The 17,943-nt window shown below is 41.7% G+C and overlaps 2 protein-coding genes across 3 annotated transcripts in view; one reads left to right on the forward strand and one right to left on the reverse strand.

Moving 5' to 3' along the window:
• Window positions 1–17,943, forward strand: part of klhdc8b (kelch domain containing 8B) — a 283,831-nt gene that overhangs the window by 53,730 nt on the left and 212,158 nt on the right. For both annotated transcript variants that reach the window (XM_078170215.1, XM_033628898.2), the window contains one exon: window positions 1,328–2,774. In XM_078170215.1, the coding sequence (XP_078026341.1) occupies window positions 2,384–2,774 (391 nt within the window). In that variant the 5' untranslated portion in view covers window positions 1,328–2,383. The remainder of the gene's footprint in view (window positions 1–1,327; window positions 2,775–17,943) is intronic.
• Window positions 9,520–11,399, reverse strand: LOC144464168 (uncharacterized). The gene is made up of 3 exons (XM_078170286.1): window positions 11,185–11,399; window positions 10,689–10,992; window positions 9,520–10,259 (listed from the first exon to the last, which is right to left on the reverse strand). Exons 1-3 carry the CDS (start codon window positions 11,397–11,399, stop codon window positions 10,032–10,034), a joined length of 747 nt encoding a protein of 248 aa, XP_078026412.1. The 3' UTR covers window positions 9,520–10,031.

Raw genomic sequence — 17,943 nt, forward strand, 5'->3', positions numbered from 1 at the left:
GATTCTGATTGCATTTATTTATACTTGACAGGGTTATTTTTTAGTTAGTCAGAAACAAACAGACTTTAACTTGTAATTTTCACCTATACACCACAGATTTAGTTTTTTTTTTAACAAAAATGTCTTTGAAGTTGCAGTTTTTTTTAAATGTGAAGGACTTTTAAAGGGTTAAGTTCAGTTGAGTTTCCTTGCAAACTCAAAATTGTGAATTTGTAACTAAATAAGTTGCTAAAATGGAATTAATTTCCTGTCTTGGTGTTTGTGCTATTCATTGGGTGGTTGTATTTAATGAAAATAAGTTACATAAAGGCATTCCTTTATCCCAGGTGTATTAATACTCCATTAGTGTTCAGCATAAATAGTTTCCATTTGATAATATGTTTGATTAAATATAGTGATGCTGCTCTGCTGAATTTGCATATCAAGTATTTAAAATCTTATGTGGCATAAAAATATGGATTGTATACATTTGTTCACATTTTGCCACAGCCTGTGATGTCTTGAGGTCATTTTAATTATGATGAAGATCTTCACGATTCATTTGCATTCAAAAGAAACACTCCCACCATCCAGATGTCTGGATTTTTATGTGTTAGGTACTGTTTTTTTTTGGGGTTTTTTACCTATTTTAGGTCACATTTTCTGTAGCCTTTAATCTGAGAGAGTAATAGAAGCAAAAGAAAAACCTTGTGAATCGAAGGAAGCCAGTCCAAGGCCGTGTTTAGACTGACTATAGCTCGGCATGAAAGAATGCAGCCCTCTCAATCAATAAAATGAGGCCAGTCTGGCAGCGTAGCAGGGGTGCCAACACAGAGGACTCCGGAAACAACTGCAGGGTTGTCTGGCATAAAGGTTGAACCTGGGCTGTGCTAGACATTCACACACAGTGTCTGCAAGTGCACATTCCTCATGGATTACTCAGTGGTGTGAGCACTGTATTTCTACAGTTTACCTTGAGATCATTGTGCTGAAAGATCATGATTGCCAGCACGATAACTTGTAAAATCCTGTCTCAGTATTATAAAGTGCTGTGCAGTATTTTGGCATTGATAAACCTTTAAATTCACGGATCTTTGTCTAAAAATGAATGTCGGGTATTTCATTGTCTCACCAGTACCTCGCAGCCCTTTGCCTCGTTTAACGCAGGGCTGTTTTGGGTGTGAACGCCTGCTTCTTTATTAATCAGTATAACCACCGGAAAGAATATGACATGTAATTGTTGAGCACATAAACAGGCTGTTATTTTCCCCCTCAGTGAAGATTGTCATTCTGGGACTTAATTTATACTCCAATTCCTTATCTAATCCTGTGTTGTCTTTACTTCCAGGTTTGGCGCCGCCAAGGGACCTTCATCCTCTCCAAAGCTACCAGGAAGCTGCAAAGGACACAGTTCACAAGGCCCCGTGGCTGACAGCAAGTCATAGAAAGATGCTCCGGGATTTGGAGTTCTTGTTTAATTAACGGGGGGGGGGGGGGGGAATCTTTCTAAAAATGCAAGGAAGTCTTGCAGTCATTACACTCCCATAGAGTTTCCATTTAAAGACTTTGGTTCACTTATTAAAGTCTTTTTTTCCACCATAGGCTCTATCACTAGGGTGCAAATAGAACTGCAGAGCTGCAGCTGAGGGGGACTGGTAGCCCTGAATAATTTCCTTTTGTTTGAAGGTATAAACTTCTCTGCTGCAAAGGCTTTCTCTTGGATTATCAGGGCACAAGTGAAGGTCAGTGTTCTTTAACTCTCTCTTCTCGGGTCTTTGATCCAGTGCCATTTCCCCACTCGTTGGTTTTTCTCTTTTTCAACTCCGCCACTCTTGACTTTGAGGTTTTTGTGGGATTAAGTATTAAGCCCTACGACACCCTCTTCAAGCATTTTTTTCCCCAGGAATATACTCAAGCCAAAACTTTAACCAAAATAACCTCCCTGCATGATGCAGTGAAGGAGAGAAGAGGGCCGGAGAGAAAGGGATAGAGGGGATTGAAGGGCAGATGGCCTCGCTGCTCGAAAACACCAAACAGTCGGATGAATAAAACATTTGAATAGAGAGGGAGTCGTGACATCTGGCTGAGGAGTGAGTTAGACACTCTCCTCATTCCCTCTCTCTTTCTTTTTCCCCATTCTCTCCATTCTTTCATTCACTGGCATCCCTGTCCTCGTCATCCCCCCTCCTTCTACCCATCTTTCACTTTCTCTTGTCTCCTTTCCCCTGTGGACTCAGGAGTTCAGGTGGTTACTCAAACAGACAGAAACAAGCCTGTGCCTCCGCTTGTTTCTCAGCTTTGTCTTACCGCTGCAAGCCCCCGTACTGCACCCTCTCCCTCTATCCTCTTCCTCCTCCCCGGCGAGGTGTGTGATGGTGTGTCCCCTCCTCTGTGTCCTGGAGACATGCCTGTGCAGGAGATGGCGGTGAGTCCTGTCAAGTCCCTGTACTGGGAGCAGTTCCCCCCCATGTCACAGCGCCGCGTCTACTGCACCCCCGTCTACCACGAAGGCCTGCTCTACGTGCTGGGGGGCTGCAGCGAGACGGGCATGCCCCTGGACAGCGTTGAGGTCCTGGATGTAGAGAGCCAGACATGGACTCAGCTCCCGCCGCTGCCCACTGCGCGGGCCGGGGCCTCGGCTGTAGCGCTGGGGGGCCAGGTCATGGTGCTCGGGGGCATGAACCAGCAGCAGACCCCGCTGGCCTCCGTGGAGATGTACCACCCGGATGAGGGCAAATGGGAGACGAGGGCGAGCCTGGGTCAGCCATCCATGGGAGTCACCACTGTGGAGAAAGGTAAAAAAGTGGAATGAATGTGAGAGATGCTGCTTCTCTGAATATGAATGTGATATGGGTATGATGACTCATCAAATTGCACTGCATATAAACAGTGCAAGCTGCTGGTTATCATCCATGATTGTTTTTGTACAAGAACATGTGACAGTGAGTGTTCTTGCAGAATTTTCTTGGTCATCTAACACCTCTCCTATCATTTCTGACAAGTCTTTCAATGTGTTGTCTAATGGGTTTTCGAGGTTAGAAGTTTATGCTCGTTCCTAACTGTTAAGGACTTAAATATCTGTGCAAGTTGGTGGAATCAGTCTTTATGTGTGGTTTATTTGGTCTTTGTAAGTTTTAGCTTGTCGTCAGGTTTGTCTCAGGCTTAAACAGCTGCAGATGTAGCAGCGCACACTGTAAAGATTTTCCGACTTGGAACTTTGAACCCAGATTCGCTGACCTCTGTGTCTGTTGTTATTCTTGCATTAAAAGAATGACTTTGGAAAAAGACAACAATTGACCATTTTCTAAACCCCTCCCCTAAACAGCAACGTCCAATCATAGCTTAGCAGTTGTGACCAGACCAGACCAGTTTTGGATTTCTTCTCATGCCGATCGAAACGATGAACATGGAGCATGGCACACTGAGAGTTTGCAGGATGTGGTCTGCTCTGACATAAGCCACTAAAATTAGCATGCTTGGCTAACTGAGGAACCTAAGTTACCACCACTCCCAAGGCCAGGAGTTATTATATCATAAGCTACCAACATTATTACGTGGGGTTACAGGTTACATTAAAAAAAGCCCGATTCAGGACCAGTGCTGGATGTTACAGTATCAGACTTTAAAGTCTAGCTTACAGCTATGATCTGCTCTTATTTGGATTTGAGTAAAGTTTATTCAAGAGGATTTTTGCATACTCGTTCTGTCCTCAATCTCAAATCCTTTTGTCATGTAAATCATAAACTTATCCTCTGGTTTGGTTGCAACTTTTAAGTCTGTGCTTACATTTTTTCCCTATCATACAGTAATAGTTATTTAGTAGCTACTAGGGCTAACAATGCTGCTCCTTGATTTCCATGCCTTCTATGTAGATTATCCAGTGGTGATGAAGCTAACTTTTTAGCTTGGGACATGTAGCTTTAGCAGGTGTCTAGCAGTGTTGTGCAGGCAGAAGGTGAGGTGACTACAGACGTTCTCACTCTCTGTATTGGACATGTGAATAAGCTCTTATTGCATTCAAATAAATTTCAAGGATTTTTCTATTGAGTCTAATGCATTGAAGTTGTAAATTGCTTCCAATTTCCCAAATGAATGCCTGATGATGTCACCAACATATATGCCGTTATCTGGTGAATTCTGGTGACTTTTGGAGCTAATGCAAGCTACTTTAATGGGAAGAGTAGGCAACACTGTACAGTGGTTATACTGCTGATAATTAGACAGCGTCATCGCAGTAGCACAGCGCCCACCATCTGATTCCCTCTTGGTTAACGCTGGTTAGCTCTGTCAGCACTGTTGTCATTGTTCAGCGTTGTTTATAGAGTTAGAACTGTTAGCTACTAGCCCTCAGCTCAGCCACCTTTATGTTGAGAAACGTGCCGACAAGTATGCGCTGTGAATTTCGCATAGAGCTCCTTTTAGTCTTGTTGTTGTCTGCGTCTGTCTTAAATCAAGATTATTATGGCAAGAAGAGAGGAAAAGTTAGTTGTGTACATTTCTAAATTCCTGGAATTAACTGACCTCTCCAGGGGCTTGAAGTATCAAATTTTAATCCACTGCTTTGAGGAAAGGTAGTGCTTTACATTACATGTTTAATCCTTTTCTTAACTTCAGCCTAAATAACCAATTTTCCTTGGATGACTTGTAGACTGAGTCAAGAGGTGTGCTGAAGTGTTCCTTGGAGATATTTGTTATCCACATACATATTAGATGTATCCAATCTTAGTTTGACAGGTTTACTTGATTGCAGTGCAATGTTCATTCGATTACTGCTCTGATATTCTAAATGTGCCACTGCGGGACTGTGCCTTCACCCCATCAATTAGCCTTCTGCCAAAACTTCATCCAGGCTCATTATGAACTGATTATGCAGCTACTTTGACACATTAGACTTTGAAACAACAACAGCAACAACAAACCCATTCCTCTGAAGTGGTGAAGTTAACTAATGAGCTGTTCATTTTGGGACAAGCCCCTCCAAGCCTTTCAGTGACTGTGAAGCTGATAAAGTGGCTTTGGAGTGGAAGCTGTTCATTTGTGACTAGAGCTGAGGGGTGCTGAGATCGATGGCTACTCACACAAATCATGCAGCTGGTGCTTAACTCGGGCTCAGGTTTAGTAAATAGTGCAGTGGACTAGTCCCTAGTTTACGGGGATGTGATGAGGCGTCAATAGGTTGTATGTGTGTGTTTGTACAAGTCTCTTGTTATATCTCTTGTCTGTGTCCATGCTAGCTCGTGTGCTTTAGCTGAATGTCAAACATGTCTCGTGTGGAAGAGCCAGTTGTCACGCAGTCCACCTCCACTGAATAAACATACTGGACTTAATACTCATTCCCCAGGCGTGTGCAGGCTGTCTGAGGTTGTATATGTTGGCACAGAAGAAGGGAGAGTCGTGAGAAAGCGAGGACGAGAGAAGAGTGGGAGGAAGGAAACAAGAAAATGAAGTGATCACAGGTCATTAGAGGGGAAAAGATATACCGCATATATGTTGCCAAAAAGTCCAGAGAGAGTTTAAATATTACATTGATAAAAGACCAAGAGCTGACAATAAACAGAGAGAGAACACAAGTTCTTCACTACAGCTTCCTGTGTTTACATCTCAGGCTGCATGCTGCTGAGAGCTGACTTAATAAACGGAGGACTGAACATGACCTTTCAAGGTAATAGAGACAAAGTGAGGGAATAGTTCTGTAATATGCATTTTTCCTCCATATGGTGATTTAATACACAATGTCACCCCTCCCCACGCAGAAGACAGGTGCTGTTGAGTGCAATGCAGTGCAAACAGTTCATGCATTAATGGAATGTTGTAGTCAGTGCGTATTCAATCTGGAAATCCATCAGTAAAAAAAAAAAAAACAACTTTTTTTTTTCCTTTACCTCTGGAGGCACAGCCCTGAGTTTTTCGACTAACAGAAGTGCAGGGGCCTCGGCGATCACTCACGCCCTTCACTTCCAGCAGTGCCCCCAGGGAATCGCCGTGTTGTTTACAAATACTTAGGGTAGAAAACCAGCAGAGTTTAGCTATATATCACATTTTTCACGTCACTATATCACCGTGTAGACTACTCTGAAGTTTGTTAAGTCTATAAACACAATGATTGAACAAACATTACTATTTCTGTGTGTTTTGTAATTAACATGGTTATCGTAGATTAGCTGGGCTAACCGTTAACTGTTAACGTTAGCCGTTAGCGGTGTCTGTAATAAACATAGACTGTATAAAAATAAGGTAATAACTCAATAAACGGTCCGTGAATAAAATATTTTTTCCAGTGGATATCTTAGTTACAACATGATTGAGCTAGCAAAGCAGTTTTGTGTTGCTATGTGTGGTATTTATTCAGTTTTGGGAAATCACAATGTCTAGAAAGCAGCAGTGGCTGCAGCTGACAGGGACAGTTAGCAAAGCTAACATCAGGACGTCATCTGTTAAAAGCCTTCCGTTGTTGGATACGACACGAAACTACTCCAGTTAGCTCAATCATGTTGTAACTAAGACATCCACTGGAAAAAAAATTTTTTTTCACGTTGACGAGACAGCGTTTTGGGTGGAGCAGTCGCTATGGACACAGAGCTTGCTGTTTCTGTAGGTACACATTTCCTGGGGACACCTGCATGTCTTGGCCACGCCCCCTCCATTGTGATTGGCTAAAGCGCCGCATCGTTCAAACTCAAAGCCCCGCCCTCCCCCCCTCTCCAGTCGTCTTTCACACAGGGCTGCTGACAGATTCTACAATGTAAATTGCAGAATCTGTCTTGAGAGATTAGTGCGTATTAAGCATTACGTGTTGGATTAAAGGGGTAAAATTAGTCAATATATGAAACTACAAATCTGTAAAACTGAAATGCAGATAGACATTTCAATTGATTTGCATTGACTAAACCCTCCTGCTGAATAACCATTGTCCAGTCACAGCTTAGCAGCTGTAACTATGTATGTATCTGCTGGAACATAACCTGCAAATGTTTGCATGTCCAGCTTACTTACCCCTGACAGTGATGGAAAGCCAGGTTCAGGGCTAAAACGTCGACTGCATGGGAGCTTTCCCAGATGCTATGATTTTATATCACAGTTGAGGATAACTTTAGTGGCTCGTCCTGTTTTGAATTTGGGGAAACTCGTTACCAGTGATAGCTTTAATGTTTCCCAAATGCATCAGTTACTTTCAACCTCAAAGCACGTTCTCTTTAAAGTCAGTACAAGTGAAATATGAACTATAAATCATAAATTTAACCTGTGTTGCTTATTCAAATGTTACCAGCATCTTACATATAAACAGGGTTACATTTTTTTCCTGTTATACATAACTGTAACAAGCCATCTGTCTACCCCACAATACAAGAGCAATGCTGCTCTTTTTATTTCAGTGTATTCTACATGTATGATAAACTGGTGCGTATGCTGACTTTGTGTTGGGGACATCTTTAGTCTCAGTCTTTTACCACAGTATCATGGATGTAGCCTAAATACCTCACAATAAGATTCAGATTTAAAGGGCCATGATTTGATTATAAAACCATTATTTGTGTATCTTGATGCATTACATTTTTTGATTTCTATAAATGATTTTTTTTTCTTTTTGCTGTGTGACTGCTTGCTTTTTTAAAATGTAGCGTATTTGCGTATTTTTAAACACCACCTGCTGATTGGACTGCATATGTCTGCACTTGCTCATGCTTACCCATTGTAAGATATTTATGCTGGCGTAGTGTCCACTGTTTGCATACTGTGATGTTTCAGTGGAATTAGTATGCTATTCATGCACTGTTGGTTTCACACTAAGGCTTCAGACACACTTAAAAAACATACTGTTTTAGCATACTAAATAGCATGTTAGTATGGAATTTCAGACGCAGCTAAGAATCAGCCTATAGCTTAACGCTGTGCACATGTTTACATCTGTTATGTTGCACCATACAGTGGGTACAGCTGTGAGAAACATAAACACAATGCAGTGACATGCCTGTTTTTGTCTCTTACATTTCACCATCCAATAGGTTAAGCTGTGAGAAACGTAAACTCAATGCGGTGCACACGTTTTAGGCATGTGACATTCGTGGGGGGTTCGAACCCCGGGGTTGGGGAAACCTGTGCGGAGTTTGCATGTTCTCCCTGTGTCAGTGTGGGCTTTCTACGGGTACTCCGGCTTTCTCCCACAGTCCAAAAAAATGCCATAGGTAAAAATGTGAGCGTGAATCTGTCTCTGTGTGTCAGTCCTGTGATAGTCTGGCGACCTGTCCAGGGGTCCTTCACCCCACCAATGTCAGCTGGGATAGGCTCCAGCCCCCGTGACCTCCAACAGGATAAGCAGTTATGGAAAATGAATGAGTAATCAAAAAATTGTATGTAGCCAACAAATGCATATTTAAGAGACTGCTTTTGTCTACTTATGCCTGAGACCAAGGACCTTCTGCTTCAAAGAGTAATTTCAATGGTGAATCTTTCCCCTTTATCGTTGTAAACTGCACGCATAAAGAGACAGTTTGACTGAAGTACAGTACCGTAAAACTTGGTGTATAAGTCGCACTTTTTTTCCCTTTTTTTTCATCTAAAAAGTTGGGTGCGGGTTATAGACCAGTGCGACCTATAGACCAAGGTAGATGCTGACATAGGTAATTTGACCCACAAGATGGTGCTACGACGTAGTAATTTAAACGCATTCGTTTTTGGGATTTGAGTAAGCATGTATAGTTACAGCCCACACTGTAATAAGGTACTGTAATGCTGTCTTCTTAAAAAAGAAAAAAGAAGTTTAACGTTAATTTAAACTTATTTTTATGGCTCAGATGTTGTTCTACCATAATTTTATTTCCTGAAGAGGTTGTTTGGAAAATTGCAATCTGAAAAGTAACCAAAGCTGCTTAAGAGGTTATTGTGTTTTGAATGTGTTTCAAATTAAAAATAAAGGGAAACAGTGTAGGAATAACTTGTATAACGTTTTTATTAACAAATAGTAATATAAAACCTTGTTTTCCCTGTTTGAGACCTTAAAAAATAGACTGCGACTTATATGCCAGTGTGACTTATATTCCAAGTTTTACGGTAAATACTAAAGACTAACATGACTCAGTGAAGGGTCAATATCTTACATACACTGACCATATTGCTAATATTACAGTTTTTTGTTGTTTTTTTTTTCAGTTTTTTGAATACACAAATGTAGCCTGATTCACATATATATATATATATATATATATATATATATATATATATATATATATATATATTTACCAAAGAGAGCAGTGTTTTGGGAAACTATAACTGCAGTCTGTGGCTGTGTAACAAGCATGAGTTCTGCTCTGTTGCCCCGCAGTCAAAACACTTCCCTGAGTGGGTGTTGCCATACTCATTAAAGAAAAACTCCCATTAAAGAAAAGCTTAACATTAACAGCTCAAGTGCTCATGTTTTCATGTTTGGTGAGTGCTGCAGCAGAAATACACGGGAGTGTATTTGTCCTCTTGGCAGCTTCAGTGTGAACAGTAAAAATAGACAGTACAGGACATACAGGGCAAGGGAAAAAAGGTAAATACACCTGATACCAAACACACTATTATTAATTATAAATATACACACGTTACAGTTTTTTCCAATTGCTAAAACACAATTTTGCAAACTAGGCTGGTTTTATCAAAATACTTAACACAATTCACAAAACCACACACCCAAACTGCAAAATACTTCATATATCCTGCAAAATGAAGCACTGCAACCATAACTACATATAGCATTATCAAAATCAAACTTTTCCACCAAATGGCACACACGTCATTCATATTACCAGATTTTTGTCTAACCAACTAAACACTGTTGGGCATAATGAAAAGCACTCTCATGCACAGAAGTATTTGCAGATACACACACATGCTGTTGAAACATTTACTTTTTTTATTTTTCACCAAACAAGTCAGTGCAACATATGCACAGCAAATATATTTACATTGGAGTGAACAAAAATATGCTCACAAAAAACAGTAAACTGAAAAAGAAAATTGCAGAAAAAATGTGCAGAAAAAATATATAGAAAAAAAAGAGGCAAGAAAAATAATTAGGCAGCATCTTGCCGCACAGCTGGGTCTGGCCACAACGCCTCGTCCACGTCACAGGCAATATCTTCCCTTGCCAGACATTGAGGGAAGAAGCGCCTTGAGTGCCTTATCCATCCCTGAATCGCACCCACATCAGTTTCATCACATGCCTCTTCCATAGCCTGCACAAGAGGCATGCGCACAAAGGGCTGCTGGTCGTATACCTTCCACCGCCATGCCGAAAAGAACTCTTCTATGGGGTTCAGAAATGGTGAGTATGGTGGGAGGTATTGCACGAGAAACGGTGGGTGGTCAGCAAACCAATTTTGGACTGGGGCTGCACGATGAAAGCTCACGTTGTCCCATACTACAACGTACCGGTTTCTTTGATGGTCTGCATCATTCATACGCTCTGGTGGTATGAGAATGTTGTGGAGTCTGTCCAGAAATGTGAGAATATGGGCTGTGTTGTATGGTCCAAGGATGACACCATGTGTATTGGAGATGGCAGCGCACATTGTGATGTTCCCACCACGTTGGCCAGGAACATCTATAATGGCTCTGTGGCCAATGACGTTTCTTCCCCTTCTTCTGGTCCTTGCTAGGTTGAACCCAGCCTCAATCAGTCAATATGGTGTTATCCAGTACACTGGGAAACAGTGTTGCGTGTAGTGTACTGCAGTCAATATTGTACTTACATCCACATATGCTCGTCTGAGCTCTTTGTTTCTTTGAGAGTTTCTCTCAAAAGGCACCTTATAAAGTTGTTTCATTCTGATTTGGTTTCGCTTGAGAATGCGAGCCAATGTGGACAGACTGACTCGTTGAATGTTGTTGAATATGGTGTTGTCTTGGATGATGTGGCTTTGAATTTCTCGTAATCTGATTTCATTATTTTCCAAAACCAAGTTTACAATGGCAGCTTCCTGTACCCCGGTGAACATTTGGCCCCTTCCTCCACCATGGTTGCGTCTCTCAGTCCTTTAAAAAAACAATATAGGGCTTGGACAATGCAGCCTAAAGATATTTCCCCCACAGTAGAGTAAATTGTACAGGAAACTTGTACAGTTAGTGTATGACATCAGCCATTCATGAAGTAAACAGGTGTCACCCAACTGATACACTATGACATGGGGTGTACTACATAGTGTGAAAGAAATTTTGGTTACATACCTGTGCTCCAGTCTAAATGTCCGGATGACAGAGGCGACAGTAAAACGGCACAAGTTTGGCTGCACTCTCTGTCCAGCCTCTCGCCTTGTCAGCCCATGGTTGATGACATGATCAACTAAGGTTGCTCTGATTTCATTTGAAAGTTGTTGCCTTCTTTGGCCATGAACTCCTCTACCAGCTCTACCCCTACCTCTCACTCCTCCTCCCCCTCTCATTCTCACCCTCGCTCTTCCTCTTCCTCTCTCTGCCACGTCTTCCATTGTTGTTGTAAAAAAAAAAGGTGCTCACCTGTGGTCTTTTTATAGTGCTTACTTCCTGATTGAAGTGGTAACAATTAACCATTGAGGTGTTTGGCCAGGTGGCACAAATATTGGCCAATTAGCTCATATTGTGTCATTTTGAATGGCAGTGTTTTGAAATGGCAAACATGTGACCTTATGTCAGATTGAATTGCGAAATGTGTGTAAAGCAGAAAATGTGTTTAGAGTTTTGGAGACTTGAGAATAGGTTTTGCTCTCTGTGTATCAGTTTCAATAATAGTGCTATGCATGTCATTTTAGTGTGTTAGCAATTGGAAAAAACTGTAATACACATACACACATGTGCCATACAGAGCCACCCTTAGTACCATTTCAACAGCTGATTTGCATAGTTACACCAGCGAAAACACTGTTATACCTACATTTTTTGTTTGTTTTGTCTCACTTTGTCCATATTTCCATGTTTGAGACAGGAAGCTAACACTATTCATTCACAATTATTTATTTCATCCACACTGTTTCAATTTGTCAGTGATTATCGAAGGAAGAGGAGATTTGGTGAAGCTGATAATCATCTCCATCAGTAATCCTATGGAACGTAACACGACAGGACCCGGTGTTAATCCATGAGGATTATGTCTGCTGTTGTGCATGTTGATTTTCAGACTTACATCACCCAGTTGTTCATTACTGCAGGACAATTTTGAAGCATTGTTACTGTAGAGACAGTACAACTGTTCATGTTATTTTCTGATGCCTCCTGACATCTGTGTGACAAATGACCAACTATATGACCACTGTGTGTGGTGTGTGTTTAGGTGTATGTGTGTGACACCTTAATTGCTGTATGCAGGCTGATAGTTATTGGCCACCAGTGGCTATTAGTGTAAATAGTAAAGAAACTTGCTTTAATTGGATACTGGACTTGCCAATATTCATTATATTCTAGTCTACATGGATACACACTACACTGTCCCCTGTAATATGCAGTGGCACAGTTACCATCCCCACCAAAGCTCCAGGATTTGGAACGAAATTTTTCAGAAACCATTATCCAGAACCCTGTGCACAGTCACGTCTAAGAAAGTTTGCCTGCGGCTGAGTCACGTGAAACTCCTGCAGTTCCAGCTGTCCTTGAGGGATATGGAATTTAAATGAGATTCGGTGTGAGGCTGATGGAGGTGCAGAGCAGTGATGAGAGGAGTCGTGCGTGGCATGTGCACAACAGTGGCTTTTAAACCCTGTTGCTTCATTTAAATAATTATAAACCTCAGGCAGTTTGGGTTGTCACATGCAAAGTGTCCCCTGAATATGCATTCAGGATGTCATGGTTACAGCTGGGATGTATTTATTCAGATACAAGATTTCACCAACAGGAAGGCACTTATATTAGTTGGTCATGTGTATGATTTTCCTGACGCATACAAATTGCATCCGTCAGCACTTGAAGCATGTCTTGCACTGACTGGTGGCTACACCTAGAAGTGGTTTGGTGTCACAATCGCCGGTTCAGTGCATCTTACTAGTCTTAATTTGCCTTTACAGACAATTTAAATAGACTCATTACTGATCAGGCACTGGGCTGAAACACTGCATGCACTGCTAGTGAGAAACAGCACTGCTGCTGACACTTATTTTGCCCTGTTTCATTGTCAGAGAGATGGGAGTTACATGAAAGAGATGAGCAGTTAGAAGATGAAGGTCCTCAGCTGGACTCCAACCAAAGATGTCACGTGTACACGGCATGTGCGATCGACCACTGATGCAGCAGAGCACCCACACTCTGAGTGCCTATAGTGTTTACATCCTCCTACTAGTCCTGTCAGGCTGTCAGGACTTGTATCTGTGCATGAATGTGTGAAGAAACACAGTTGTGCCTCGGAATTAAGTTAGCGTCAGATATAATCTGCGCTGGTATCCTTTTAGGATGTAAAATGAGAAGTGATGTCAAAATGAGAGTGACATAAGAATGACCAAACTGGAAAAGGAAAACAAAGAGAGAGAAAAAAAAAAACAGAAGCTCATGGGGACCACAGTAGCAAGTTCAATTTGAGGATACTACCTTTACAGAATGAAAAAAGTTTAGGCTGACATCCTTGGAGAATGTCATATTATATGAACATTATGGTCATAAAGAATGAGGGCCATCACCTGTGGCCTCTGTCATAAACAGGAGATGCTCAGAGGGAATGAAATACAAAGGATATAAACTGCAGCAGAGCAACGGAAAAGGCAAGCATCATTGGATGAGCTAAGGGCGCTCTTACACAAGACTGAGCTCCGCTATGGAGTGGGCTACCCATCCAACATGCTCGTCACCTTTAGTAATTACAGTTTTTCTCGATTGTTTACACACATTTTCTGAAAGCATGCCTCATACTCTCAGAACTCTACACACAAATCAAAAAACACACACACAATGGGCAAAACCCCTCAATTCTCCTGCAAAATGAAACTTTACATTCAAAACAATGTTATTTCTTCTCAAAATGGTATTTTGTTTTCAAATGACACACACAAACCATCATATGAATAGACATTTATAAGAACCAGTTCAACACTGATGTGCTCAATGTAAAACACTATGATGAATGGAAAACACTTCTTCTCCATTCATCATAATGACTTAGGCCTTTTTTTTGTTCATTGTTACACTTACTACAGACAGTACATACATAAGTGTGTTGTAAAATATTTTAGAATATTGTTTTTATACTTAGAACACACAAATACATGGTAACAAATATATTTTATTTTTCCCACAAAAACAATGTACACAGTATACATTCCAACCAACACAAAGTTGCACATACAGTGGTCTACATACAAAACAACAGAAGAATTTACTGTATACAGTTACAGTAAAAAAAAAATAAAACTATGCTGCATCCTCTCTTCTGTTTCGGTCTGGACACAGCACAAGCAATGTTTTCCCTGGCCAAGCAGCGGGGGAAATATCGGCTAGCATGGCGAATCCAGCCATGAAAAGCATCAACTGCTATATCTCCACATGCGTCTTCCATAGCTTGGAGAAGGGGTATACGCGTTTGTGGATTTCGGTCATGCACTTTCCATCTCCAGGCAGAAAAAGTGGCTCGGATCTCATCAGAGATTACGGTCCTTGGCCTTCCTCGTCCTCGTCCTCCCCGTCCTCCTCCTCTTACTCTCACTCCTCTGGCTCTGGCTCTGCCTCTGTTTCCAGTGTTGGCATCCATTGCTCCAAAACAGAAAAGCTCACCTGTTGCCCTTTTATGCTAAAGATCTGATTGCTAATTGTAAAACTGTGTGACAGGTGTTTGCCCATGTGATGAGTCAGTGTGCATAGTAGGGCAATTAACTTTAGAATTTTGAATGACAGTGTGTTCTTTGTGAAAACAAGAGCTTTTCTTCATGAAAATTGTGCCAAATGCAGAGAATTGTGTGTAGTGTTTTGAAAAAAATGTGTTCTAGAACTGCAATTTGAGTGTAAAGCAGGAATTGTGCTTGTAGTTTAGCAGAATTGGTTCAGGGGGTTGATGCATGAGTTACATGTTGTGGTCAGTGTGTCTCAAGTACCAGTATTTGTGTGTAAACAATTGAGAAAAACTGTAAACTCATGAATTTACATCAGCATCAGATGGAATGGATATCTGCATGACTGTGACTGTGGAGGGTGAGCACTGTTAAGGTAACACATGCATATATCTTACATATCATACTCTTCTTGGCCTCCATCCTCTCTGACATATTGAGCAGTTCTGTACCTGACCTCCTCAAATCCTTATACTAAGTGATGAATCAACCCTAAACCTGTCTTTACACAAGAGGCGAGTTTTGTTTGCAGGATTAGCCACAGCTAATGTGTACATTAAACCGTGTGCTTGGCAGCAATGGCAAGTTGTTTTTATCCTTTTTTTTTCTTTCTTTACTGCAGCCAGGGATAGGTGTATAAAAAACTGGTGAAAAATACCCAAGCTTTCTTGTGTGTGTATGACGGTGTGTATGTGTGTGTGTGTGTGTAACCAACAGAGAGACTCGTCAGTGTGTGCGTTGTGCATGTGTTGGGATGTGCTTTCAGCCAGCATCCACACATTCTCCACTGATGCCTTCTGATGTCTTGCGGTGAACCAGTGTGTGTGTGTGTGTGTGTGTCTTTCAGTGGTGGTCCGATGATTGACATGTCTTGGCCTGCTCTTCAGCCCCAGAGACTCTGCTCTCTGTCCTCTCCTCTCCTTTCTGTTCTCTCATCTCCTCTCCATGTTTTCCTCTCCTGTCTCCTGTCCACTCTTTTCTCTCCCCTCCTCTCCTTTCTGATCTTTCCTCTCTCCTCTGTTCTCTCCTCTCATTTCCTAACCCTCTTCTCTTGGTTCTGTCTTCTCTGTTCTCTTCTTTCCCCCTTCTTCTCTTTTTTAATCTCCTCTCCTCTTTATTCTCTCCTGTCTCCTCTCATTTCCTCTCTGTTCTCTCCTTTCCTCTCCTGTCTCCTCTCCTCTCCTCTCACCAGTCGCCCCCGAGCTGTTACCCTGTCTTTAGACTTTCTCTGCATTTCCGAGGCACCTGATTAAGCGAGCATTGCTGTTCCTTGGCAACAAGTGTGTGACTGCCGTGTTTGTTTTTAGACTAATCAGAGGGAGCGAGCAGATTAGTTGTAAATGTCTGTTCATGTGTCGGGCAGAGCTTCAGACAGAGCATGTGTCTGAATTCTCTGTGTCATCCTAAATTAGCAGCTGGTGGAACATGCATGTATGTGTTTGTGTGCATATTTGTGATGCCTTCTGCCGCCTCGCCTGAAACCAACACCCTGTATGTGTGTGGATTTCTCTGTCTTATCCTCCTCTTCTCTCTTTCTGCGTCTTCATCCTTCATCATTAATCCCCAAATGCTGCTGTATAGAAATCCCACATCCCTCTTCTCAAACGCTGGCCCACTTTTCGTTTTTCTTTGAGTTTCGGCTCTGGCCTTTAATGTCATCTTTCCCCTCTCACCTCTTTTACTTTGCTCATGGATCAGCTCACACCTCAGATAACCATGATACACATGTCTTTGTCCTCTGGCTTAGCTCAGTTTGCACAGACACATGAAACATTATGTATAATAAATGCAATCCCCCACTGCTCCCTCAGAACATCAAGCTGTTAGTCCTCGTCATACCTTAGAGGAGCCACTTTTTAATTGCTGCTGTAGTATGACTCAAAAGTGTCTTACCCGCGCTGCATAGATGAGTATAATTTCGTCTTCCCCTCGGTCTGTGATTAACGACCGCTACCCTCTCCTAAGTCAACAGTCAGTGTCTGTCTGTCAGCTGGCCTGCACACCGCCTGACTGAAAAAATAACTGTTCCGCAGGGCTGTCAAGCTCCTGAAAGATATAAAGTGTGTTTCTACAAGGAAGAAGATAAAGGCGCGCTGTCATGGCTTCAAAGTGGCGGAGGAGCGAGTTGTCTTTAGGGGGGGGCAGAAGGTGTGAAGTCAGTTACAAACAAAATCCCAGACTTCACTCTCTCCTCTTGTGAAAGACAAGAACGTTTGAAGGCAGCTATACTGCAATGTGTTTTTTCTAATAATTAAAATGGCACAGTAGTTGCCTCTGATTCGTGAAATTTAATTAAGTATGTAATGTGTCTGCTTTCTTTGTGCTTCAGAACTTCCTATTGCACGGTCCACATCTTTTTCTCCTGCTTGCTTTTCTTGAACAAGCTGTGATGACCTGGTTTCTGGGCTCCTGGAGCTCCAGACTGCATTATTAAAAAGTCTGTGTCATCCTGCTGTGGGTGCTGTTATGTTCTCTGCGATGTGATATTGTTTGTAAGTTTTGGGTCAGTTTGGTCATGTGATGGATTTGTGATTGGAGAGAATGAAGTATGTAGGGTGATGGAGCTCGGCCTATGTGATTCTATGTGATTTTCATGTGTACTGTCTCTGCCAGGTGAAAGCCTGGAGAGGATCATGTGTTTGGTTGTGTGTGTGTGTGTGTGTGTGTGTGTGTGTGTGTGTGTATAAGTGAGTGTGTGTATCTGTCTATCTGCAGCTAATGTCACAAACTACTGGACCAATCAGCCTCATATATTGTGTGCATATGTATGACTATATGCTCATGGATCTCTCCTGGTTGTGTTTTTTCCAGACTTCTTGAACAAGTACAAGTTTGTACAAGTTTTCTGGAAATCATCTTGTCTAAAAATGACATCCTTACTGTCTGTTACAGGCCACGTTTTGACCTTCGTTGTGGATCAAAAGCTGACATCCATAGAAATGTTTGGTCTTATTTTGAACTGGAGCGTCTGCAGATTAATCCCATATCCGATAAGTTATTATCTACTGAAGTTAGGAACACTGCAAGATGAATTAGTTGAGCTGGGAGGGAGAATTCTACTAGGACCAGCTGCACTATGGTTTTGTTTTGTCCACTATATTGTGTCATACCACAACAGGAGTGTTTCAGAAGTTAAGCATTCTGCCTGTGCAATGTTGTACACTTGCATATTTTGGTATCTGGTCATTCTCTCTTGATATTTGTGCTT

The sequence above is a fragment of the Epinephelus lanceolatus genome, chromosome 8 (genome assembly GCF_041903045.1).
Source record: "Epinephelus lanceolatus isolate andai-2023 chromosome 8, ASM4190304v1, whole genome shotgun sequence".
Lineage (NCBI taxonomy): Eukaryota > Metazoa > Chordata > Actinopteri > Perciformes > Serranidae > Epinephelus > Epinephelus lanceolatus.

Coding starts and splice junctions, on each gene's coding strand:
- LOC144464168 (XM_078170286.1), bottom strand. CDS start 11,399: ATGAGAGGGGGAGGAGGAGTGAGAGGTAGGGGTAGAGCTGGTAGAGGA. Junction 10,993..11,184: donor ACATTTAGACTGGAGCACAG/GTATGTAACCAA, acceptor GTTTTTTTAAAG/GACTGAGAGACGCAACCATG. Junction 10,260..10,688: donor TAAGTACAATATTGACTGCA/GTACACTACACG, acceptor CCCATAGAAGAG/TTCTTTTCGGCATGGCGGTG.